At 39.8% G+C, this 27,306-nt stretch overlaps 1 protein-coding gene across 2 annotated transcripts; it reads right to left on the reverse strand.

Annotated features, from left to right (window-relative positions):
* Nucleotides 1–55: 55 nt before the first annotated feature.
* baiap2l1b (BAR/IMD domain containing adaptor protein 2 like 1b) lies at nt 56–27,069 on the reverse strand. Of its 2 annotated transcripts, none has more exons than XM_085403758.1 (14): nt 26,728–27,069; nt 24,661–24,736; nt 24,334–24,420; nt 18,459–18,520; nt 17,029–17,100; nt 16,047–16,181; nt 11,741–11,893; nt 11,374–11,529; nt 10,318–10,444; nt 9,109–9,325; nt 6,775–6,837; nt 5,703–5,922; nt 925–971; nt 56–837 (listed from the first exon to the last, which is right to left on the reverse strand). In XM_085403758.1, the coding sequence occupies exons 1-14, from the start codon at nt 26,776–26,778 to the stop codon at nt 765–767; spliced, it is 1,539 nt and encodes a 512-aa protein (XP_085259884.1). In that variant the 5' UTR covers nt 26,779–27,069; the 3' UTR covers nt 56–764. The 2 variants fall into 2 exon arrangements, with proteins under 2 accessions (XP_085259884.1, XP_085259885.1); XM_085403759.1 differs by having other exon boundaries at nt 57–837; nt 10,330–10,444.
* Between the last annotated feature and the right edge of the window lie 237 nt (nt 27,070–27,306).

Raw genomic sequence — 27,306 nt, forward strand, 5'->3', positions numbered from 1 at the left:
GCATTTAAAGTCACTTTTTTTCAGATCAACAAACAACAAACTGAAGAAATAGATCTTTATTTCCATACAGCAATTTCTGTTAAAGGGTGTAAATGGGTCAGGGGGAAAAGTGCACACACTGATGGTTTTATGTGTAGTCAATGAAGCACTGACATCACAGATAATGTACGATGAGGTGATTGTAACATCTTGTATGGACAGTTTGAAGAATGCAACATTTCGCAGTAAGTATGAATGTGTTGTTAAGGCAGAAGTGCGGTCTCCACGCTCCCGTAGTTAAGCTAGATGGCTAAGGACAAAGCATCTTTTGTGCAAATGTATATACACAAGAGTAGTCACTGTACCACATCGTATCAATATTAAGCATAAACAATCATCTGGACCCGAGGTTGAAATGCAGAGGTCCTGTACAGTACTTTCTTCCACCGTCCTATGGCAACAAATGATCTCTTAACAGTCATTTCTGTCAATGAACAAGCAACAACATAATTCCACTACTCTCTTTGACCGTTTTTATTCATTCATATCTTATGTGCAGGTCAGAATGTGGCAAGTATTTAACACCACAGAAGGGCAAAAATAGACATAGAAAATATATATGTTTCATAAATATATGTGGATCTGTTCAGTAAACAAAATGGTCCCAAAGTACTTCCATATCAGAGTTTATTTTCATCCAGATCAGAAGCTGCTGGACAGTAAGATGACACAGGAAGTTTGACAAGGGTTTGTGGGAGTTGAGTGTGGGTGGAAATGTGGACAGATCAGATGACTGGCGCGGAGCGGTCGTTGGTGACAGTTGGACGGAGCCTGACTGTGGCGAAAGGGTTCCCTCCCCTGTGAAAAAATGCAGCAGATGATGATGAGTTTACGTCCGAGTGACAGAAAAGCAAATCATCTCGCTCATGTTCTTATGCGACTTACGCGAGGAAAGCTGGCGGGGGTCTTGCGGTGCCATTAGGCTGACTCGCCTGTGGAGGAGAAACAGACATGTATACTGTCACATGCGAATCACGAGCCCAACCAAACACAAAACCGTGACACATTTGCACTTTTAATGCCTCGGCGATTTATCGCCACGTTTGTATTTACACTCGTTTGATTTCTAGGGGAATTTAACACATTTTCCACAGCTGAAGGATTGAACACACTGTACTGAAAACAATTTAATGCCTCATGTCACAAGACTGTGTATGGAACCTGGATCTGCTGGAAATTCAAGTCTGTAGCACAATGAACCGTGCTAAGTTTTCTTATGACAAGCCATGGTGAATGCAAGTGTCTTAACAGGTGCTCTGTGCCTGGAAGGGTTCACCCATAAACTCCTTTAACAGATTTATAGCTGAATCATTACTCGGATCTAATAAAAATTTGGATCCTTATTAGATACTAAGATTTTTCGTAACATCACAAAACTCTTGGTTGCACATTTGTGACTTTGCATGAAAACAAACAACAAAAAAGTCATGATGATCACATTGGCAGTATAGAGAAAATGTACCTGAACCCCAGCTGCACAAATATTGTAAACACAAATGTTTATATGTTTTTAATAAGTTAAATGTGGTGACACATTTACTTACACTGCAGTTTGGAAAAAACAAAACGAAACCAAAACCTTTAAACAAAACTCCATGTTGGGTGAACAATTATGGGAATAACTACCTATTTTGTTGGCCCTGGAAGTGCCCTCTAAAATATACACAACAAAAATAATATATTTTCCATAGCCCCGAAAAGTGATAGGTTGTTTTAATAAATAAGATCATGTTACACTACACAATTTACTGCTCACTATAAAGTAAAGGTAGCAGTAGTAATTGAGTTATTGTTTTACACAATAGTGGTTTTATAAACTGTAGCTTGCTTTTGTTCGTCTTCCTGGTAACATCCACTGTCCCGGATTTAACGTGCCTTCTGGCCTTCAATCTGCAGTACTCAACAGACTCCGCAAGAGGTCAGTAGTGGACCGATTGAGCGACATTGCTGACCAGGGCGCTTCAGTCTTGACACTACCCATCTCATTTCCACAGAGGCCCAGCAGTTTCATAACTTGGTTACCTGGACTTCAAAAAGCCTTTATTTAAAAGAAAAGTAATAATTTATCCTCTAAATAAGATTCTGTGGAACTTCCCTTAAACCAGGTCCTGGATTAAGGTTTAATATATCCAGCACTAACACAGAGTCACAATATGCTAGCAGACAACACAGAGTTCAGTCAGCTATGAGTATCGACTTCCCTGATACTCTTACAGTTCAACTTTCTCTGTAGATCTCAATCTTTCAGATCATATTCTTGCTTTTTCTGCATCTACACTCTATTCATTACTATTAGTTGTCATCTTATCTCTCCCACACCCAAACAAACCAGTGAGGGTGCTTTTTTTAAACTGATAATGACAGAACATTCCAGAAATCCCACCTCCCCCTACATCTCTTGTCTTTTTCTCTCACCTTTCCTTGTCTAGACCAACCAACATCATTTAAAAACAGGCTTTGCTGATACAGACTCCAGTTTGTTGACATCAAGCAAAAGAAAGAATGTGGAAATACAATCAGGCTTTAAGCCATGGTGCTATGTTTAAAAAAAAAAAAAAAAAAAAAAGAATTATGAACTAGCAGAGAGAAAAAAAATAACCCAAGAAAAACATCTAGTTTATACCAACAGTGCCAAGAAATTTATTCAGAGGTAATTACCTGAGATAACCACACAGACTGATGCAGTATGCATCATTATGGCAATAATATTCATGAATGTTCCAGCCCCAAGTTGCTAACTAACTTTACACGCATGCATAAACATGTGCGCACACCAACACACAACCTCAGCCGCCCACTTTTTCGCAGAGTATTATAATCTGCTGTAGCTGTAGAGAACTTTTTCCCATACGCGTGTCTATTCTGGGATCCTGCATATGTCTGTGTTTTAAAAAGTTATGGCAAGGGTTCGTGAGTCACTAGGAAGGAATAAACTTCCCTGGAAGTGAACCCTGTTTATCCTGGAACTGGTGGGAGACATGTAAAGCAGGAAGGAAAGGCACGAGGATGAAAAGATAAAGAGACAGATATGTGAGTGAAAGAATGAAGGAATTGACAATGAGGGATAGTGGATATCAGGTTCACCCAGAGTGGAATTCCACCATAATGCAGAGCCAGGATGTAGACTGATACAACTGACAATGGACACACACTAACATTTGGTCCCACTAGTGTAAGTCAGCCTGAGGCCCTGACCAAAGTGACTGGTTAATAATAAATGCAGGCAAGGAGGAGAAGAGTATCTCCATTTGCCACCTGACCTTTAAGTGGGTCAAACATCAACCTAACAGAATAGCCACGGCGACTGTGTTTATTTTGTTTGTGTTTTGTTTGCTTGCCTCATCTTCCATGTCCAGTTGTGGTCAGAAGTTACACACTCATCATGCGCATTAATGTCATGAACATTTTAGGCTTTTAATGATTTCTTTCAGCTGCTGGAACTGGTGGAATAGTTGTACAACATATTTGACAACTTTAAAAACAAGAGTTGGGTGAAAAAAAGCTGGGGTTTATTTTGGATCATCTCTAATCAACAGGCTCAAATCTATACATACACCCACTTCATCTTTTAATAAGTGATGGTGAAAGTTCTATGATAACTTGACATGGTTAAGGCGTATTAAGTTAGGGATTATGATTGACTACAACTGTTGTGTCTTTGGAGCATTACAAGAATTTGTTTGACAGCACTCATTAGATTGACCAATACTTGGAACAATGGGAAAAGCTAAGGACATCAAAACTGACTGAGAGGGTGCCGACCACGAAAGAAGCCTCTGCTCCAAAATCAAAAGCTTCAGGCTTGACTACCCACATGGACAAGCCAAATACTTCTGCAAAATGTTTTTATGATCAAAATTGAGCTATGTGGCCACAATAACAAATCTAAGATATCTGCACTTTGTGCTTCCAGAAAGACCTTCCCAATGGTTAAGGTCAGATAACTTATGGATGATGCATAAATGATGGGTCTTTGCCAGGAAATCAGTCTAAATAAATGCTACAAAGAAGAGTGGAAAAATATCTAATATCAGAATTATACAACCAAACACTTTTGATGGTCATTTTTAGAAAATCAAAAACACAAAACAAAGAAACCCAAGAAATGTGTTCACAGGTTTGAACTTAAGTCACTGCAGTTCTATTCTGAAGGGACGACGCAATAAGAAATCTTGTGAAATTGGTCACACAAGTAAAGTCAAGACGTTTAGGACCTTTGAAAACAAGCTACAGTTAAGGTTAAAGTAAACATGACTGTGTGTGAATATTCAATACATGTTGAGCAGATATTTTTCTGTGTATGTGCAGGTTTGAATTCTATGTTTTGCATTGTAAACAAACGTGAATGTGCAGGAAAAGAAATATGTGCAAAGTCCATATCCAACTGTGGCTGACCAATATGAAAGGTTAAGTGCACAATTTATCTTGACAAGCAATGTCAGAGAGGTGTAGTAAAGATGGTTGTAGAGCATATACAGAGCTTGTGTAAGTCATTGTGCAGACGGGTCATGCGCATTTAACCCGTACATACCACAATGCATTTACATCCAACCAGCAGACGGGAACAAAAAGGCCTTCCTAGAACCAAACCACAATTTGCCTGCCATTTTGCATGGCATGCAAATGTAAGAACATTGGCAAGGTAAGAAATAAAAAAACTCTCAGAGATGGATGAAATAATATTAATATTTTAAAAAACATTGTCTGCATACAAAAGCTTCTGGCAAAGAATGGCATGTGTGCACCATCACCCTAGATGATAAAACCTAATTTTCAATTCAATGTGAATGCCTCTTACTAGAGCAGCCTCACCCAGAGACCCATCATCACCACCCTGGAGATTATCCTAACAATAACAATCATTACAGCTGTGTTCTGCTCACCCACAAAAAACAGTGAAGGTGAGTCGTGGGACTAAAACTTTGGACACAAAGTCAGTTTTTAGACTCAGTATTTACTTTATTTTCTCAGAACACCAAGGTGCATATTCAAAATGCATTTCAGGTTGTGGATATTTTTAGCATCTATTACTACTTATCCTGTTTAGACTTATGCTGTGAGAGGATGTGCATCAGAACCTACATTTGCAGTAACTAAATAAACTTTATACATGTGTCTCTCAACCCGGAAATAGGAAAGTCTAATTTTTTTAATTTTATTTTGCTGGCACACATACGTTGTCTTAAAAATAAGACTAAATATTACGAAAATAATCCCATACTTTACACTTTTTGAAAAGCTCAAAAGTGTAAAACTGTCCTCGAGTCCTAACAATTAAATTTTTTTTCCCTTCATTGTCTACATCAGTCGACACTCGCACTATATTAAAGTGTGGTCAGGTTTCCAGGACACACATGAAAAGCTCATCTGACACCACCTACATACACACGCACTGTCACTGGCAGTAAAAACAGTTGAGGGTACAGCAGCCTTTATGCAGCAGGTATAAGGTGAGATGTAGCCTCATAGTGCCAGTCATATCACAACATGATGACAGTATGCTGGCAGAAAAAAAGCTGGTCAAACTCTTCGCAGACCTGATCTAAGATCAAATCAGTTGCTTTTTTAAGTCACGCCTTAAGTCTACCAGACTCTGTGTTTCTCTTTTTAAAACACCAACATGTCAGACAAAGAAGAGCGCACAAACCAAATCGCCAACTGACCGTGCTGTGATCAGACGAGGAGGCTACAGAGGGCGTGGGGGAGTGATGGTGATTGCTATTTGTGGTGATGGTGCCGGCAGACGAGGTGTTGTGGTTTGTGCTGCGTTGCGGAATGTTGCTGTAATCTGCTGGGGGGAGAACCATGGTTGCCTCGTCTGTTTCTGTGTCCTGGTGGTGGAGGTTAACCACACTTCTGCTGCGGTACGGGGCGGCGGGCTCACTGGAGAGGAAGAGGAGGGCAGTATAAGAGATGGTAAAAGAAAGATGGTCAAAGAAATGAAGTAGCTACATAATAAAACTCATCACAAGTGAGTCTCCAGGCATATGTGAGTATTGCATTTTAATTTTTAGTGGCTGCATCATGGGTTAGGGTTACCAGCTTAAATGTTGACGTTAAGCGATACAGATTGAATGTGGCTAATTGAAATTCCTAATATGGACAAAAGAAGAGGGATGCAGATGTCTGTGTGTTCTGTCCCCAGGTTCTGGTTATAGTTTAAATTTTCACTTTCCGGGAGTGGTGGTAGTAGTTGGCTGGCAGCCTCTCTGTGGGAGGTGCCGCACATTAAGATCTAATAAATTAATCCAACAGGGATTAGTCTCTTTGAAGAAAAAGCCTGGAGTCGACTCTGAACCTTTTCTCTCTCTCTTTCATCAGCAGCAAAATCTATTCATCAGCAAACAGCATCCTGTTTCCTGATATTTTGCTGGGCTCGCGTGAAAAGTATCATTTTTGATTCATTAAATAAAAGAAAGGAAAGAAAAAGGGCTCCACATGAATCATTTGATCACAAATTACTTAAATTTTATCAGAGGCTTTGAAACATTTATTACGTCAGGAACAACACAAGCGTCATTTAAATAAATAAATGAATAAATAACAGAAATAAAAATGAAGACAGAATGCTTAACAGCAGGACTCAAAGGTTAAGGAATGGGAAAATCCTCACAGAACTGTAAAGATTATCATGTCAAGAGGGCCAACTAGAGGAAATACTTCCAACAATAGAGCTGGCTGCAATATGACACCTGCAGGTCTGTGTGTGTTAGCTGGAATGTGGCTTCTCCTTACCTGTTGTTATTCACGAGTGTCTCAGTGAGAGCACGGCAGTAAGATGAAGGGAACCAGCCCCTCCTAAAAGAAAGAAACACAGCAGGCAACTTAGAGAGGATTGCATCAGCGGTCGTTATCAGCTCAATTGAAGGACTCTCCAAGTGATCGGGTGAAGAGCCTGCATGCACTGCCCTCTCCTGAGCGGCTCTCTCCATCTCTTATCGAGAAGATACAGAAACCAGATAAAGGAGCAGGATCCGTTGCAGTTGCCTTTACTGTTGTATACACAGTCTGAATGTATGCCTAAGGCGACTATGCCAGCAAACAGGTTGAATCTGTCACTTGTTATTTGCAAAGAGGGAGAGCATTAAAGGTTGCAACTTCAATCACAGTTTTGGTTTATTTTGAAGGAGTTCATCTTTGACAATAAAGATTTCAGGCTGGAACAGGTTATTTTCCATCAAAGGAAACCGATGACGCAAATGAAGAAAAGATCTTGTGGACAAAGTCTTCTATTGAACCCGTCGAGGTGGAACATAGAGTTTGTGCGGAAAGAATTTGATTTTCACTGATTTAATAAAATGAGTCACGACTGAGCCAGAATTTCAGAGACCTGTGAGGTTTCAGTGGCAACAGTTCGAGCCCCCTCACACACACACACAGATGTCTAAATGAAACCTGACTCCAAAGAATATAATGAAAGACTAAAAAATTTATTATTGCAAAATTAATTTCTAGACGCTATGCTAAAAATTTCTTACCTTAATAATAAAAAATTGATTACTTTAGTTCTGAAACACATTTGAAAAAAAAAGCTTGTCCCTATCCCAAGTTCAGACCAAGGACTCCTCGTCATTGTACTATTATGCAGAAAGATTGCTCCTAATCAGTATTTGATCAATCTGCCCCTCCCTCTGTGTGGATGGATGTTAATATTTGCACTAACTTGAAGAATAGGTATTTCCTCAGTGTACTTGCAATAGGAAAAAAAAAAAAAAAAAAAAAGTAAAGAGTCAGGACCTACTGGAAAATGAATTTCACCCAGTCACACTGAATAACTGCTTTTGTTTATTTAAGGAAAAGTTTCCACAGAGAACCCGTGCTTGTTTCAACCATAACTGTTAACGCTAGCAACTGAGACTACTTGATTTCAGTCAAGGACAGTTTACAAGTACCGATTGTCAAGAGTGTACACTACTAGCTGTTCCTGGAAAAGAAAGCTCAACTCTAATGATTGTGACTGGATAATTTATTTAGGAATCATGCCAATAAAATGCACACACAGAAGTCAAATGTCATTATTTGACAAATGTTGCTCTATTATCCGTAGATTTTTCACTCCCTGGAATTAAATTTCTCAGTCCTGCTGGAATTCAATCTCTCAGTCCATCAATAGAGTCCATATCTGAAACAGTCCTGGTGAGTTGCTGGGATACAGTATCAAAGCAGATATGAGACAAAGGCAGAAGCCCAGCGAGAGAACCAAAAGAATCAAAGCCGAACCTCCTGTGGAACATGAAGCCCATCTTGTCTGACGCTGTGCTCTGATAAACATGACGATATACACTTTTTAAGCCTTTAGGCGCTTCAGCTTGCCCCACCTGCAGCAGCGAGGCATCAAGACCAAAGTTTTACTTTGTGTTAGCCTCATTTTTGAAAGCTACTCAGAAATGATTCTTTTATGCCCTTGATCAATCTTTCTGGGTATATTTGTAATGTAATTTCCCTTGAAAGCAATAAAGATCAAACCGGATGAATGATTAAAATTCAAAAACACATTTTCAAGGGCTTCAGATCAAATACTTGTCTAAAAAGTCACGAACGAGAGATCTGGGGAGAGTGGACTTGGTTGGTGCCTATCTGTGTGGGGGAGCAGGTGGCACTCTGAACTTCTCCCTCCACCTCACTCCAGTCTGCTATCGTACATCCCACCCTCAGGCCATATTTTACTTTGATTTCCTTATCAGTGACTTCTCCAGCACAGGCATCACTTGACAAGCCTGGAGCTGTGTGTGCTCATACATGGTCAGCCTAGCAATCAGGCGAGGGACCATCTGGCCAGTTAAGACAGAATTCCACCTCCTATTAATCACCTGATTCATGGGAATATGGCATGAATTTTTGACAGAGGCAGTAGGAAGAAGGTGATGATGATACAGAGTTCTTGTTATGATTTAAAGACATTTAAAGCCAGCTGAATTACATCTCAATAATGACTGCATGTGTCACAGATCTAGTCGGGCCCCTATGTACAGCACAGTGTGTGCACAAGCCTTCCCCCATTTCTGTGATTATAATTTTTCATATCACATATCTGGTCTGTATAAATTCATCACACGTAGTTAGACTCACTTTCCATTCTTCTCCATTTCACCATACATCCATCCGTCTCTCTCATCAGGGATGAGCAGGACAATGACGTCTCCCTCATCAAAGCTCAGCAGTGTGCTATTGTTGCCCGCAGTATGGGGAAAGATGGTGCGCACACGTGGTCTCTTCACCATATTGTTGAGCCCTGTGGCGACAGATACAGACCTGGCGAGATTGCTGTCCTCGCCGTTCCCGTGGTCTGGGAGAGAGGAAGGAGGTTTAAAAAAAAAGAAAAAAAAAAAAAGCAGAAAGCAGTGTTAACACAAGGCACGATTAAGAATATAAAGCCTTGCTAACGTGGTCACAGTAGCTGCTATGGTTACTGACCTTGCCTAATAGTACTCAACAAAAAGTGCAACTGAAACTAAAGAAACTAAAATTACAGCTGCTGGATTTAGACATAATCTAATGTACAAGATAAACTTAAAGCATGACCTGATAGATAAAAAAGTAACTGTGACAGAAAATGTCTCTAGCAGATTAGCTGTTGACATATTTTACTCTGAACAACAAATGTCAACCTCATGGTCATAATTCAGGAGAAGTAAGAGGGCTGGCAAAGTCAGTAGGATTGTTTCTCTGGGAACCCGGCACATAAAGTCATGATAAATTATCCATTGGCTGTTGAGGTATTTCAGTGTAGGGGCAACTGACCGAAACATCAATTCAATTCAATTTATATAGCGCCAAATCACAACAGCAGTCGCCTCAAGGCGCTTAATATTGTACAGTAGATCGTACAATAAATACAGAGAAAAACCCAACAATCATATGACCCCCTATGAGCAAGCACTTTGGCGACAGTGGGAAGGAAAAACTCCCTTTTAACAGGAAGAAACCTCCAGCAGAACCAGGCTCAGGGAGGGGCGGCCATCTGCTGCGACCGGTTGGGGTGAGAGAAGGAAGACAGGATAAAAGACATGCTGTGGAAGAGAGACAGATTAATAACAGATGATTCAATGCAGAGAGGTCTATTAACACATTTATTTCATGCAGCTCATCATGGAATAACATTTTCTAGCGCAGAGAAGCAAATATCATCATTCCATGCAGCATAAAGGAGACATACATTTTAGGAACAAACAGATGGTTCTTGCATTACACCTGCAAAAACCATCTGTTTGAAAAGCACAAACGTGAGGACACAAAAGCACAGAGCAAAGTGCTAAATGAAAACAACTGTCAAAATACCTGCCGCAATACCTGTGCTGTTGCTTGAAGGAGGGGTTACAGCGGTGGGGTTGTTGTCCTGGTTGAACATATTAACCAAACGGCTGGGCTCAGCTTTCTTAGGTGGTGCCGGGGGAGTAGATATGTTCTGCCACAGTGCAATGAATGAAAACATTAGCGATATGGTGGCTGTATTTGTGAAACCAGTATGTTACTTATTTCCTTTAAAAAAAAAAAAAATTAAATAAAAGATAAAAAAAATAAAAAATGATTTTTTTGTCAAAACATGCAGGTAGTAGCAGCCTCAGTAACAGCTAAACAAATGCCCAAGAATTACTACCCTAAGCAGTTAAAAATGTCGGGTCTAACAGACAAATGTTTATCATCCAACAACTCCGCCAAGGCAAAAGTCGAGGTCTGCGATCACTGCCATTATCATTATTATATGTTTTTTTAAGCAAGATTACATAAGTTGCCAAGGTGGAAAGGTGAAGTGTAGGCAGATGAAGAACCCATTAAACTCTGCGGCTGATCTGGATAATATTTTTTAAAATTGCAAAAACTGTCCTTGGAAGATACTCTGAGTATCCTTATGATTTAGTCTGAACATAGAAAGATAAATATGATTAAATATTCAGTGTCAGCACGGTAGCCTCAGTATATAAGGTACTTCTATAACCTTGACATCAAAACATCCTACACCCTGGGAGCCCCATCACCAAGCATGGCATATTCATTGCAGAGGCTACCTGCATATATGAGTTATCAATTTTTTGATGTTTGTTTTTTTTCCCTGTTACTTTTCCACATTTGACAGCAATGCTTTAAAAAAACAAAACAAAACAAAAAAACCCAACCTTGTACATAACAGGTTAAATCTTGTCAAGATTGGTAAGCAGACCTACAGAGAGACACTCGGAAATCGTCTCTCTGAGGTAAGTTTCCATTACGTAGTAATGATATTTTATCTAAACAGTACTAAAAAAAACAAACAAACAAAAAAAACATAGTACAGTATGAAAGACAGCAACACATGTAGCACAAGAACTAGTCTTAGGATTGTCACTTTGATCATACCACACTGTGTCGTGACGGGGACGGGGAGGGCAGTGGTGTGATGGGAACTGGCTTACGCAGCCCTTCAATCATTGACAAAACACTCTCGGGCATATTGGTGGCATCTTTGCACTGGTCCTGCCAGGTGCTCAGCTTTTCCGACAGTATGTCTCTGGCCTATCCAGCAGTCGTGGAAATAAGAAAAGATATTAAAAGAAAACATGAGTAATCAGTAGAAGGAGTGCAACATTTCTATCACTATGGCAACGTGATACATTGAGACTCTAGAGATTGTGGGTTTCGGAATAAATTCTTCTGGCTGAACCAGCAATATAATATGACTAGAGTTTGATTGCTTCCAACATAATAAGAGCAGGACTTTGTCTACCTTGTCATGGAAGGAAGCGAACTGATAGGATAATATGCAGTGTTTGTCCACAAGGAAGCAGAAGCGCCTCTTCTCCTCCAGCAGAGCCTCCTTACAGCCATCGGCGACGAACAACTGCATGTCCATCTGTCGGCTTGCCAACGTTTCTAGACACTGCAAACATGCATGCAAGTGGACATTAAAAACCATAGACAACATTCAAATTGTTTTGTGTACAAATGCACATCTAGGCAAACATAACTGAAAAGATGATAAGCTTTGAACAGATCAGATTCAGCAGGTCTGAACTGTGTTGTGCCTTCCAAACAACCACCTTGAATAAATCAAGGTCTTATCTCGCTATGCACATGGTTTACAGCCATTTAGACACAGTCATTGTTGAGACACAAAGAAAAAACCCAACAAGGGCAAAATGTATAAAAAGACCAGGGTTCCTTTGCCATTATTCTAATCTGTGTTGTGCAGAGGACAAGTATTATTAGTTTAGATCTTATTTTATTGACAGCCTGTGCTGTATTTGATGTTTAGTGAAAGGGCAGAACAGTAGGGAGGGCTGCATTATCTACACTGACAGTCTGGGATCATAAAAAGGTCAGAAAGCTACTGAAAGGATTTGATGTGTCCACGTATGTGGGATCCATGCAAATGAACCAGATATTCAGATATAAATATTCAGTTTCACTTTCACTACTCTAGTAAATGCTGATATCACTGAAATGTAATGAAGTGAACGGTGTTAGAACAACAATCTGAATGAAACAGCTTCTTTTAATATTGCCTTCATTTCCTGACTTCTTCATGCGCCTTAATTTATCTCTTTTTTTTTTTGGGGGGGGGGGGGGGGTGTCAAAATTTGTGGGAGCCATTTCTCATCCAACTGACTGGAAGTGTCACACCTCTAACGGCTGTTAATGCATTGCACACACCCTCTCTATTCAGCTCTTACAGCTCTGTCCTTGGTTGATAAATCCTCAAATGGCCGAAGGCTTTATTTACCACAAACCTGTGCCGGGTACAGTGCATTTGTAATCCATGTTATTCCCAAAAATATTCTGCACGTAGAAAAGTGGTCACTATTTGGTAACACTGTACCAGTAAGTTAAAATGCACAATAACATGACCTCATAATTAAAAACAACAATACTGCCTATTTAAAAAAAACAAAAAACAAAAAAATCCACACAAAAAGGCAAATGAATACAATTTCTTCTGGTTATCTAGACCATGAACGAATAGGGGGCAATACCGTTTTGCCCTTTCTAAACAGAGTCGCCGGTCTTCCTGACCAAATGAAAATCTTCCTGTTTGTTTATGCTTTCGTGACAGGCACAAACGCATCTATTTAGATCTGTTAATTTCCTCCATCGATACCAGAAATCCTGATAACAGGCTTACCTTTGTGTCTGTATTTCAACAAACAATCATATGCAAATTTCAGAAGCAAATACTCACACCTACACAAATAAGTGCAGAAATAAAACTCTTACTAAAACTGTTCTTGTTACTGACCAGTTGTTCACTTATCATTTCTCTGTGCCTCCGTTTTGTTTCAATCAAACCCTGTGAGGGCACATTTTAATGCAGCCGCGTAAGTTTTTAATCTTTTAGTATCATAATGAAGGATATAATAAAACATAATGAAGCACAGCTAGAAAACTGTAATGGAGACCACACAAACACAAATGCATTAACTGACTTCTTTAGTACATTTTGGGGATTTCTGAAAAGCACCTGCATATATTTCTACAGTACAGACAGATTATTATACAAATCGGCAGTATTTTGTGAGCGCCATTTTCTGTTGCTTCTACATTGTGGTTTTTCTGACACGTGTTACCTGTGCATGTCAGAAAAACTGCAATGCACAGTCTTTTCTAGGTGAGAAAAATAGAGTGAGCAGTACAACCCACATGATCCACAACACTGTTTTCAACAAACTGATTAACACTGCAAAAAAAAAAAAAAAAAAAAAAAAAAAAAAAAAAGCAGAAACACTAAATTCAGTGGGATGAATTGAAGTATTAATAACTCCACTACAGCCCGTTTGCTAAATTGCTGTTTAAAAATACAAAAGGACTTAAGGGCAGCACAGAGAAGGAGAAAAACAGAGAGTGAATATAGGGAAAAAGTAAAAGGGGAGTGTAAAATGCAGTTTCGACACACACACCCTGTTAATCACTTTACATCTGTCAACACCATAGTCACCCTGTTGCTATGGACAAGCTATGTTTATCCGGAGAACTACAAGGTGAGGGAGGTGAGAGGATCGCAGAGGATCGCAACAGAGATAACCAAACAAAAAAAAGAAAAAAAAAAAATTACACACCTCCCCAACAGATGATTCTGACTTTCTGCTCTTTGAGGTTTAAGAGGCTTTGATACAAATCCCAATCTTTGCTATCCTTGTGTACAGAAAGTAAAATGTGCAGCAACTTTTTTTTGGGAGAGCCTTTTAATTAGGTGTCTGACAGCTGTGACAGCACTCCCAGTTCATTTATTTATTCATTTTTAATTTTATCTTCTCCGTCTTCTGTCAGATCCTTCCCTGCCTTTGAAGAATCTTTGGTGTCTGGTGAATCATCTGCTTCTGTAAGCTCCTGTCTGCATGACAGCCCAACTTGGTGTCTGTTGGATCTCTAAATCGCATACCTGGCTTTAAATCAGATAAGTAGGCACAAGACTTGCGACTTGATGGGAAGGTGAGAGAGCAGTAAGGTGAAAAGGAAAGAGGAAATGGAGCACGGTAAAGTGAGAGACAAAGGAATGAGAAAACAAAAGAATGAATGAGGTGACAGAAGAATTTATAATAAGGGGGAAGAGGAAGCAAGCCTGAAATTTCTATAAAGCCACAGGGCACGTGGAGTTCATCATCAACCGTGTTCACACAGAAGCTTGGCTCTAAAACTAAAGCTGTAATTTCTTAGATAATTTAACTTGCTCTGACATTTCATGGTGAAAGCAAAAATCCAGGGCTGTAACTAACTTGTTTAAAATGTAATACAAATGTGAATCAATGTCCTTGGCAACTTCACTGAGCTTCGTGACTCTATCGAATGTGTTTTGACTAAAAGTCCGTAACCTAACCCCAAGGACATTTGGCTTACTATGATTTTTGACAGAAAAACATCAAATACAGTTCCTAAAAGAGACTACAGTACGATTCAAGCTCATATATCTTGTAAAAATAAATAAATAAAATGCACAACTTCTTGTGCTTCTCTCTCTCTCCTTTATAATAAAGAAAATAATTCTGGGCAATGACAAGTCAAGTGTAGGCAGAGGTAGAAGCTAAAGCCGAAAATAAAATCAAGTATTTATGTTAGTGCACTCCTCTATTAAAGTGTGAAACTCCTTTTAAGGTCTCTTTCTCTTTCTTCCTTTAACTATGCAGTTTATCAGCCTTCAGTAAAGTAGACCTTGTTGACAAAACACACAAATCTTTAAATATGCAAAAGACACACACACACACACACACACACACACACACACACACACACACACACACACACACACACGAATAAGCTGCCTGGCAGGATCAGTGGTAGGCAGGTTATGCAAGACTTTAAGTTGGTATGCTCATAGGCCGAGGGAACTCTGAGGTTTAACTCATTTGCACTTTCCACTTAGCAGCGTCACTGCCAGGGTGTGGTTGCACCATGTAATAACAGAGTTAACCTGTTATAATGACTTCATATTCCACAGTGATTAATCGAGATCAATGACGTAAAGCACCTGAGGTAACTGTGACACACAGATCACGGATAAGTACCAACAGATAAATGGTCATAATTTAAAAAGACAATAAAAGCACACTTTTAAACATTTTGGCCCTTGTAAAACATTAAATACATAACAAGACAAAAAAGTGCAATAAAGTCTCCACTTCTCAAAGAGTGGCCTGGTTAACTTTAGCGTTTCCTAATCAAATGTCACTTCTATAGCCTGAAGAGTTAGTGCTTGCTTGCTTTCTTGTTTGTGCACGTGTTTGGCAACTTTTATAATTTGACATGCGGGTAGAACAAGATGGTGTAAGGGGACCTTGTGCGGGTGTATTCTTGAAGAAAATAAAAGAAGCCAAAAACCCCAAACAAACAAGGAGCTTCTGCACAACTGCACAGACCAGATGCTTCACATATTGCCAGTAACTTTTGCTACTCTGGCTGCAAGTTTCAGGTGTCAAGGTTTGTGAATGAGGCTCGTTATATGAACACGCCCACGTGTGTCAAAGAAAGCGCATGTGTGTACGATGTGTCATGTGTCTGTAGGAGTTGTTGGTTTTTTTTTGTTTTTTTTAAGTTCGTCTCACCTCGCTTTCCTTGTTCTCGTACTTGTTCGCATTCTTGCCTTGGCTCTTTCTCCTCAGCTTCTTCAGGTCTGCCTGGGACTTCTCCAGAGAATCTTGCTTCATCTTGTGCTCCATCTGGTATCTTTTAAATGTGGCCTAGATCAGAAGAATGATTCATGTAAATGCTGCAACACCAACCTGATGCGATTTGTCAGAACCATCTTGGGTAGCAGAAATAAGGAGAAACTGTGAACTTTAAGAATAACTGGATGAATCATTTGAAATTTAAAAATGGTGGTGAAAACTGCCAAAATATATCCACAGTCCAGTTTTCAGTATATGCTGGATATATTAAAAAAAAAAATCTTCCAGTACAAAGTCATGTTTCACACTATGCAGTAAACTACGCAAGCTGATTTGCAATGTAAACCGTTTCCTAAAACGTCTGTGATGATGTGTTAGGCTGGATCCATCTACTATATGGCACTAGTGCAAAGTGAACATCAGAGAGGAATAACTTTGTTTTATTATAAATAAAATGTAAAGTGTGCATACAGCTACCTCTGCACAGTCATGTAGATCCATTTACAGACTCAGAGTACCAAACATCACTCTGAAAGGGCACAGACTTGCTGTACTGCAGAAAATAGGCCCTTCTTTGTCCTGTGTTGTGCTGATAATAACCCTTTCAGTAGGACATATGCCCAATTCAAAGAGTCACAAAAAAATTCCTGCATTATTGCACAGAACGAGATTATAGTTCATCAAGTGCATAAAAAGGATTGCTTTTCATATTTTTCAACTCAACACGGTTTAAAAACCATCATCTACGTCCTCCTTACCTGCTGATCCTGTATTAAAAACCAATTCAAAGGCTTTTATTTTTGAGTCTCCCTCACTTCATGTAGTTGCTGAATAAAAATGTAAAATGTAGCACAAAAGCCAGTGATAACAAAAACAAACCCAAACTTAGTTGTGCGCGCACACAGAAAAAACTACTCACTGTCATGTATTTGACATCCATGTCAGTCTTTCTCTCCAGCTCAGCTATTATGTCTCTGTGGAACCTCTTAAACTTCAGGTGAAGAGGAGGAGGAGGAAGGACAAGAGAGAAGAGAGGATAGGAAGACACACTGGTTATTATAAACTTGATGGGTGGATGGAGGGCTACAGTTTGTCAAGCTTTGCTGTCAGCAGAAAACAAGGAAAAATGCTGCAAGTCTCATGGAGAAAAATGGAGAATGATCATTTAAAGTGTATCGGTGTGGGGGCGAGAACCAAGTCCAAGGTTGCGGTTATGAATGAGTCAGATACAAAGCGTGGGAATGCCCACAGTCTTCTCTCAGATGCTCTCCAGCTCTCTCCCTCTCATTAGTGTGAGGGAGTCAAAGCGCTCCCCTTGTTGTGATGCAGTGTCTGCACCCACACGCAGCAGATCAATGATGTGGAAGACCCCATCACTGAAAACATAGATGACCACAGGGACTGTAGTATACATAACACAGTCATCAGACTGACTCTCTGACCTGAATTAATGCTGTGAGTCATAAACTCGCGTCCATTAACAACTGAGCCCACCCACTGATGCCGTTTGCAACAATGTCTCAGAAGAGTGCCTCCCAACTTTTCTGCGTCATGTTCATGTTTTCTGGTTTACTTTCAGGCACTAGCATCATTTATTTGCACAAAACTTGTGCAACATTCAATAAAAATAATGCGCCCAACATGTTGTGATCTTTTTAAAAGGTCTTAAACATCTAAATTTTAAGAATGCTTGTGTTGTAGTGAAATATGATACATAAAATTCTGCTAATTATTTTCACTTAAAATATCTGATATTTGCAAGTTCCAACAAAGCGATGGCGTCTTTTTCCATGCTACCTAAACACAAAGTGAACTGAAATTTTGCAACATTTACATAATAAACATTTACAACATGTTCTTCAAAACTGAACAAAAGATTAATAAAGTAGTCCGTGCAACCGTTTTGTGGTGTTAGTGTGCTAAGAGCGTACACAATGCTCATACTTAATTAATCAAACTGTAACTGCCCCAGCTGGTACAGGACAGGACATGTTAGGACCTGCTTGTTCTCAGCAACGAGATAAAGCCCCAGCTGCTCCTACAACCCAAAGCCATTTGTTTTCCTTCTGTATCTAATGTTTCATGTTTTTCTTGCTCATGATGCTACTTCAGTTGTTGTAGGTGGGTAGGAAGATAAGGTGGTGTCTATCAACAGCAGCAGAAGGATGAAAAGAACCGTTTGCTGACAGCACACCACTAAATGCCGGTTAGTGAATTCCACCTCAGTCTGAGAAACAGGTTCAGAGAGTGAGACAAGCATGCGTTTGGGAGAGGCAATACAATTAAAAATCAATTCGATAACGTAAAACAAAACATGTATACATTTGCAAAAACATATTCAAGACTCACGTTTTCCTCCAGCTCAAGATGAACGTTCCTGTGGACCTCTGAGATTTCTGTCAGTACTACACCTGCCAGGTGCAAAAAAAGGAGGGGGAAAGATGTCACACAGGTTAATGTTATAAGATGGAAAGTTTTGTCTCGACTGTACAGAAAATCATTATCTAAAGATATTCCACTAAAGTGTAAAATGATAGCCATAATGCACAGCACAGACTATAGCCTATAAGCCTGACAGTATCTGCAATATTTCTTTAACCAAAAAAGTAACCAGCTACAGATGTGATGTAGGATTTCCTTCACTGGTATGAAAGCAAACTATATGGAGCCTGGACCAAACGGGACCACTTGCTGCTCAGGAAATCAAAAAGAACTCAGATGGCAGGCTGCCACAAATCATAACCTGTTTTTCCTAAAAACAATCAAATTAGGATTACAGAGCACAATGCAGAGCATAATAACTACATGCTTGTAGCGCCAAGCCAAAGTACAGCAGTTTCATTTTAAGTCCCCACATCCCAGAGATAAAAATTGTACTACCTCTTCTTCTATTAGACAAGTTTGAAATTTTTAGGTGTTATTCCTTACTTTTTTAAATTACTTTTAAAAGTAAATTGGTGGTTTCAAGTAACAAATAAGCAAAGTATTGGCAGCTCCACTGAAGACTGATTTCCCTTCAACTTCTTTGCATTCAAATAGTACTGCTTAGTACCCAAAGCCAAGCATTATGCAAAACTAATAGCAGTAACTCTACTAACAAGAAAGGCTACAAACGGTCTTGAGTCTGGTTTGCCGTTTACACACAAGCACTGAGGTGTGATTTTTCTAGATATTATTGATTGTAGGTGCACGTGGTCTTTAACCTGCCAGCTCACTGAAACCGAGTCTGTGCCTATTTTGTGCCCACGAGACTGGTCTACCCAGGCAGGTCCCAGCTCGTCTAACTCAAATGGAGTATCTCACGCAGGCTTTTTTTCTGCTGTGCAAGATGTGAGAAAAAAGGACAACTGAAGATAATTTCTACACTTCATTCTTATGACACTGTCAAGAGTTCACATGCAAAAGAAGGCTTTTGTAACATACTGCCTTCTGGATAATACTGCTCACAGACTGAAATCTGCATGGGTGTGTGTGTTTGGCTGGTGCAGTCCTTTGATAATCACCATTTTCAACACCTCTTAGATGATGGGTAGACACAGAATAACAATGTGTGTGTATAAATTTGTCTTGGGCCAATTAATAACTTGTGTTTACACAGATGGTCACTCTGGTTGTTTAGCCAGCATTCTTTGTCATCTTCTTTCTGCAATAACGTCAAAACAGATAAACTAATTTGTTTAGAAAATGAATCATCTGTGTGCAGTCTCATGAACACAACTTATTCGTAAGACATCCTTAGTTTACATCCAACAGCAATTTAAATTCAAGATAATGCTCAGCATATGTTGGGTATATTTTCTGCTTGTAGCATAGATGTGGGATACATCAGTGGATTTGCCAACACAAGATTACAAGACGTTCAACAAATGCACGCTGCATCTTCTCCCACACTGAGCATTTTCCCATGGGTGCTGATTCCCATGCAGCTGCAGCCAACAAATACAGCTGTACCGCACATATAAGTATTGATAATGATGTAACCAGCCATCAGTGGCTTCTGCTTCAGGATACAAACACCTCCAGTTTGTGTGTTACAAACAGACAAGCCAAATCATCATAGAATAAATACTTTACTCATCAAGTCCTCATCTAGATTTGTTATTTGTTTGGTTTACAGAGCAGTAGACCCATACTGAAGCACATGGATAAATAGGAAAAACAGCCTGCACACCAAGGTTTGAAAAATAAAAAATTGCTGTCATCTTTCAACTGTGTTCTGACGTGCACAAATGCACTGCGCAAATCCTTGACAGCCTTTCAATATGCCTGCAGACACTCTGACCTGTACATTCATCAGTATGTAAACACTGCCCTTCCCTGCTCCATCTTTCCACACCTTGCCTGCTCCACCTTGCCTCACAGTGAGACTGGCTGCTGCAGTTCAAACAGCTCGGCAGATAAAGACTCCGCTCATCCCAGTAAATCTGCCCTTTGACAGAGCAGAATAAAAGAGGCTGAGGGGTAGTGCAGGCAGGGTAAGGGTGGGAGAAAAATATGGTGAGGAGATAAATAGTGAGGCAGAAAAAAGGTACTACAATAAGTATAAGAGAAGAAATGACAATGTAGTAGTGCTGGATATGGCAATACACAGTAAAAGAAAGAAAAAGAGTTTAGAAAGGCTATGCTAGATTTAAAATAAAACAGGGCCCAAGACTGGCCCAACCTTAAACTCCCCTCATTTTACAGTAAGAATAATCTTAAAAATGTCAACAGGTGTGGTATTGAGTCAAACACCAGACAGACTGGTTTATATGTAAGGCGTATAAGTCGAGTCATAAACATACCTCAAAAACAAAATTCAGAAAATGATGTCACGTAAATGTTTCATATTAATAACTGCATAAAGATTGCATCAGTTTCTTTCCAGCAGTTCTCACTCATTTGTTTATTGTTGCACAGACCACACAAAACGTTGCTCGGCAACAGGTGCACTCTTTTGAGCAAGGTGTGAGGGCAATAGTGTATCATTATGATGATAACTCTAAAAGCAATGTGCCATTATTACCCAACCAGAACCACAGAGATAAACCCAGCCAACTCAACCACCATCGATTTAAATAAATCCCCTTTCGTCTCTGATGAGATACAATTGTTTTATGTCCCACATGACAGTGAACAGTGTCTTTCGTAATTGCATATGTTGAGACAGATAGGCAATGTCTGTGTTTGTAGAAAGGCTCTGAAGACGGAGCACTTTATTGCATTTTCCCAGAAGCCTGCAAAAAAAAAAAAAAAAAAAAAAAAAGGAAGACCCACAGTTCTTCCACCGTTTTTGACTGTGGACAAAATAATCCTGGCATCTATGAGAGCCACCTGACAGCATGCAAACATGCTTGGATTATGTAAAGTGGGCCTGGTGCCATTTGAACACTAGTCACTGTGTGTCTGTGTCCACGAAACATCTATAAATACCCTTTTTGCTGCAAAAGGACAAGATAGGATGAGATTAAATTCTTTGGGGACAATGAAATGCAGCACAGTCAAGATATCTTACAGGCTGTTTGCTGTTCCAATTTTTAGGCAGCAGTTTTGTGGTTCTTTTCACTGTTCCCTGTGCATTTCTGTTTCTAGCATCAAGACTAGAAGTACAACGAGAAGATGTAAAGAGCAAATTCTAAGCACGTTCTAATCCTATTGCATCCAAACAACCTGGTCTGTACATGTTAATTCCTGCTCTTTGTTTGACCAAACGTCAGAAACCTGAGCGTTCGAATGAGAAAAAAGAAAAAAAAGAGGTTGACATTTGAACTCTGGCAGAAGTGGAGGGAGAGATAAAGGAAAGGGGCGAGAGAACGAGGTGCACCGGTGCTCTAATGCCTCGCGAGAGTATCTGGTTTCTGGTTATCTGTCACTGGAGCTCATGTTTCTTACAGAGCAGCTTCACTACAAGCATGAGCAGCCTCGTGATGAAGATGTGTAGACTTTAACGCCACATTTCTTGTAGAAGATGTCTCCACAATTATTACAACTTAAAACAATGTCTTAGGAACCTGACAGCAACTCACGACACAAATTGAAGATCCTGACTATTTATAGAGGCGTGCAGCACAGACTCCAAGTACAATGCATTTGGGTCTTCAAGCCTGGTTCATTAAACTAGATGAACACCCACCGCTCTACATAATCCAGCATAATGACTCAGAATAAACTGATCCGTCGTGAGATCACACAATGCCACACAGGAGGAAATTAGTGGGTATGTTACTTTGAATTAAAGGGAGGATTGTTTTTTTTTTAATGAATCGTTTAATCACCCGTCTATAGGCCCGAAACATCAAAATCAGAAATAAAATGGGTAATTTGAGAACATTAAAACTATTGATTTGAGTATTTAATCTTGAAAACTGAGTTTATTACAATAGTTTTTGACTGATTAATTGGCCAATCATAGCTGGGATCCTACCAACTGATTATGGTTGCAAGAAAATGCATGTGTACAATGTGGCGAGATCACAGATGGTCTTAAATTGCAGTATACACATGCTCAGTCTGTACACAGTATAATCTATCGTATGTTGACAGGCTCATCGTTATAGATGAACCAACCAAAATGTTTTATATCAATATTGTATTTTTGCAATTCTAAACCAGCCTTAAGGATGCAAACTTCAGAAGGACCTGTTGTCACAATATTTTATGGTAAAAATGTGCCACTGTGAATTCAAGGAGGCTATTGAGGATTCAAAGGCTTACTTTTCTAGCCACTTTCCAAGTGTGCACAGGGTGTTTCTTTTTTTGGGTGGAGTATCACTTTAACTGTGCCAGGAAACTGACACCAGGTGGCACTTCCCATTGTGCTGCTAAATTGAATTAGCAGTTTTGCTACTAATCAGCAGGGGAGATGAGAGGCGTACAGTGGTTAAATCAAAGTGTGACACTAGTGACAATGACTTAGGATGCCAGACTTCTTTGAACTACAAATTAGCTCAGGGGAACTGAAGCCTGGGGAGTTAGAGAAGAACGAACATAGGACGATGAACAAACAGTGTATTCCCAAGTCTATCACACTCAAATACATAAAAATCACAAGAACGGTGCTGGACTTAATCAGTGGGTAACTTCTGATGTGTTCGAGCTAGAGCACTGCCTGGGTTTAGTTTTTTAGTGATAAAGAGAGGTTCAAACATTACCCTGCTCTCTTTCATCATGAAACAAACCAGGGAATAGCTGTTGTTCTGTTCATTTATTTTTTTCTAAATTAATTTTAGTTATATTGCACAAAGTGTCTTGTGGATATCTTTTGCAAACCTCTGATTTCTTATGAGGCTTTGCAGGTGTAGAGTCAAGGCTGTGCTTCATCGTCTTATGAGATGGGGCTGAGAAGGATTTAGACCAGCGACTGAGGGGCATACATATTAACTTCCTTTAGCTTGCGATTACTGGGTCATCTCATTGACTTGTGAATAATGATCCATTTCTCACACTGATGTCAGATGCACTTTAGAACTGGCAAATCCTGCTAAATTGAAAATATGCTCCCGATCAGCAAGGTCAGGAAAATTTAATTTAAGACTTAAATTCACTTTGTTAAAACTTCAAACCTAATATTTCTAAAATGGCAACTGCCACTGAATGAATTCAGCTCCTGTGTTCCTCACAATTATCCCATGTTTACACACATATTTAGAATGAAGCCGGTGATAAACATCTGATCATTTCGTGAATAAATCTACAGACATAACAAATGCAATGGAGTGAAGCTTGTGAGCTACTTTAGGAAGTCAACTCGAGATGCACTGCATTATTCACGTGTAACATGCCTCACTCTCCTCCCGTCATATACCCAACACACCCTCTCAATTCAGCTTTGTCTTGTTAAGCTGAAGAATTTCCCATCTTTTCCCCAGACCTACAACACTTCCTGCTCTTTCACCCAAACCTGCATCTACCCTGTATACTCAGAGAGGCCACTTTCCTATTGCTCCCACAAATCTGTGTGCAACACATACCAAATGACATTGACTGTTGCAGAAAAAAAAAAAAATCATTCAACTGAGGTTTTCCATCAACTTTAATTAAACAACAATCTGCTCTGGCTGAGGATCAGTAAATCATCCTTAAACTATTATTAGAAATGAAAAGACTGCCTTGGGAATAAAATACAACTGAATAAATTAGAAAGAAGAAAGTTTTTTGAGAAAAAGGGAGCTGCCTCCACAGTCTGCAGATTTCCCCCAGTTTATCCCAGTGGAGAATCACAGGACAGATCAACTTGGAAACTTACCTAATTCTCTGGAGACAGGAGAAACTGCAGCATTCTCCCCAATCTTAGTCAGTGCATCAAAATACAACTTTCCTGCCAGGGTCATTGCTGGGAAAATGATAAAATTGTCATTAATTTTTGTCACAGTAGCCCCTAATACCCTCTGAACACCACAGAGTAACAAATAGCCACATTATTATCCAACCTGTCCGATCCTTCCTCCAAAATGGCTAACTTGTCCTTCCAGTTAGCCATTTTTCATTTCTTAGCCAACTCTAACTTAATATATAAACTCTGAATCTTTTTTTAATGTAATAGCAAAAACAAAGGGGAAAAAAAAAAGCTCACCTGCTACGGATTTCTCATAGTTCTTGCCCAGGTTGACCAGGTTCCTCAGTCCTGGGTTGAACTGTTCCATTACGGTCTAAAGGGGTTGAGAGAGAAAAAGGATTCAATGTGACTGTCAAACTGACAGAGTGACATTAGATGTAAATAACGAGGCAAAGAATGAATGAATGCAGTCACACTAGAGCCTGACGACAGTTTAAAGGAATCTATAACCATGTCCTTCAGGCACACATTCGCATGCATACAGATAATGTCTACAAATTATGTCACAGAGGCCAAAAATTGCTTCTGTGGAAACTTAAGACAGGAAGCACAAAAACAACAAAGAAATAATAAATACGAATAAGAATGCACAATCGATTAAACAACGTGGGCATGAAAAGACACAGGCTAATCTGATATAAGTGGGGTCTCTAGTGATCGCCATCCTTTAATCAACATCGTGGAGTGGAACTAATTATGTCTTGGAAAAAGATTTACTAATTTTCTGAGCTCCATTTTACAGATGTCAAGTCCAACCCTCTGATTAGTACAGAATAGGACAGGTCTTGGCTAACATGCACACACACGCAAAACCTCCTTAGGACACCCATGGCAAACAATGTTTCATGAGTCTTGCATTGTTCAGCCACTTGTACGTCAGACATTTGTCAGCAGCATACTGACATAATGTGTAAGTAACAGCTCCCTGCTGATACAGGCATTCATAAGAAATGACTCAGTAACCTTTCCTTTAATTTTCAGCATCTAATAATGCTGTAAGAGAAGAACTTGTTCTTCCATTGCTGAAAATCACACTGCATTTTAAAAGTCCATGAAACATGTAAACAGCCAAATCGTGTTCATTTTCAACAAAAAACAAACACAACTTGCCACTAAGTATTTAAACAGACTATTTTGGGAGCCTGTCTTGCTTATTATCAATGAGCCTGAGGTGATGGCTGCCAAGGAGCTTGCTGTATAATCTTACCACACAAAACACACAGCCAGTTAAATTATTAAACCTGGAGTCTTTTTCCTGCATTTCACCACGCCAATGAGCTGTGGGGGTAGACCCTGGAGGAGGCCGGTGGATAAGAACTGTTTAAAAAGGATAAATGCGTGAGAGAAAGCTTCTTGCCTTCTTTTCCTCCTCCTGCTTTGAACACAGTCACCTTTACTCTGCCACCTGTGGCGTGCACACTGCAGAGGACCATTAAGTCAGAAAGCCTGGTGGGATTTGGTGAGTCCCACTCACGTTCAGTTAAACGTTTCATTTTCATTGGTTAGGCTTCTCTTTGAAACCCAATTAAATCATAGACTCAACAAAAAAAAACCCCCCAGCTGATTACTTATTAAAATTGCTTTAAAGGGAGCAGTTTCCCCACAATCCAAGATAAGGAGGAGTGGTAAATACCAATTCACTTGAAAAGCTCCCGCTTCAGTAAATAAATTAAAGTTAATTAGGCTACTGGTTGGCACGGAACTACAGAACAGCCCAAATGATGCTGATCAACCACGGCGGCAATTTAATGGGAAAAGAGGGAAAAGGAAATGCCACTCCCAGGGTGGGGCTATTCTCTCAAAACCAGTGATTCAACTCACTAATAGGCAGTTACAAGCTCTCGGGAAGCTTCTAAACTAAAATAAAAAGTGCTGACAAAAATGCAGTGAACTCATTAACAGTGCAGGCTGAGATGCTGAGTAAACCAAGAACACACTTAAAGCTCAGGGATCCTGAAAGAGCAAGACCCCAGGGTAGGATAATCAAGTGTGATAATAGTCTTTTTTCTGCTGTAACACTGTCACTTACTTGTGATAGTGCCCATAAGCTAAACATATATCACCCTATATATTCTGCTGTGTTTTCAAAAAGAAGGTAAACTACTTAAAGGCGAATGTCCACACGACAAGTAAACTTTACTGCTAAAAAAAAAAAAAAAAAAACCTCACGAGGACCATGAATAACACCTGTTAGACAACAGGTTGGTAAAAGTCAACCTGTAAACTTGAACCCGAGTTTAAGGAGGCACTTCTTCCCTCTCGCACCTGTTGGGTTTCCCACCTTCATAGGAAAGCAGCGCTTACCTTGTATGTACTTTCAGCGAGCTTGTTCACCTCCTCCGCGTTCCTCGACATGTTTAATGTAGTTCCCTCGCGACGGCCGACAAAGAAAATATTATATTTTTAATTATGAATTGACTTATTTGTACACCGATGCCAAACACCCCCTGCCCAAAAAACAGGTCCAAGTGGGAGCGGTGACCAAACCTACGCAGACATAAAATTCCTCATAGCCAGCAGGAGACGTAGGGACGCACGCACAGCAACAAAAAAGGGAAAAGTAACTCCTGTGGTGGAGACTCGAGCTATCTGTTGCTGCTGTCACTCTTCGTGTGAGCACACACTCAGGGGGTGAAAATAAGCTGAGCTGTCAAACTTATTGTAGGTGGTTAGTTCAAAAAAGGGGAGGGGAACCTGTGGAGGTAGATGGGAGTTAAGCAAACGAGAATACAACTTCCGCTTTGACTTGATTTCAAAATAAAAGCGGCTGGGTGAAATGTCCACTGCAGGATTGTTCAGACTAGCGTGAAAACAGGTGCTCTAGATGTGAAAAGTTCGATTTAATTGAAAGCCACACAGTGGCATTGATGTTTTTAGCTGTCT

Source organism: Rhamphochromis longiceps, linkage group LG4, assembly GCF_057381845.1.
Source record: "Rhamphochromis longiceps isolate RC_006_pf linkage group LG4, R_longiceps_female_GT1.1, whole genome shotgun sequence".
Classification (NCBI taxonomy): Eukaryota; Metazoa; Chordata; class Actinopteri; order Cichliformes; family Cichlidae; genus Rhamphochromis; species Rhamphochromis longiceps.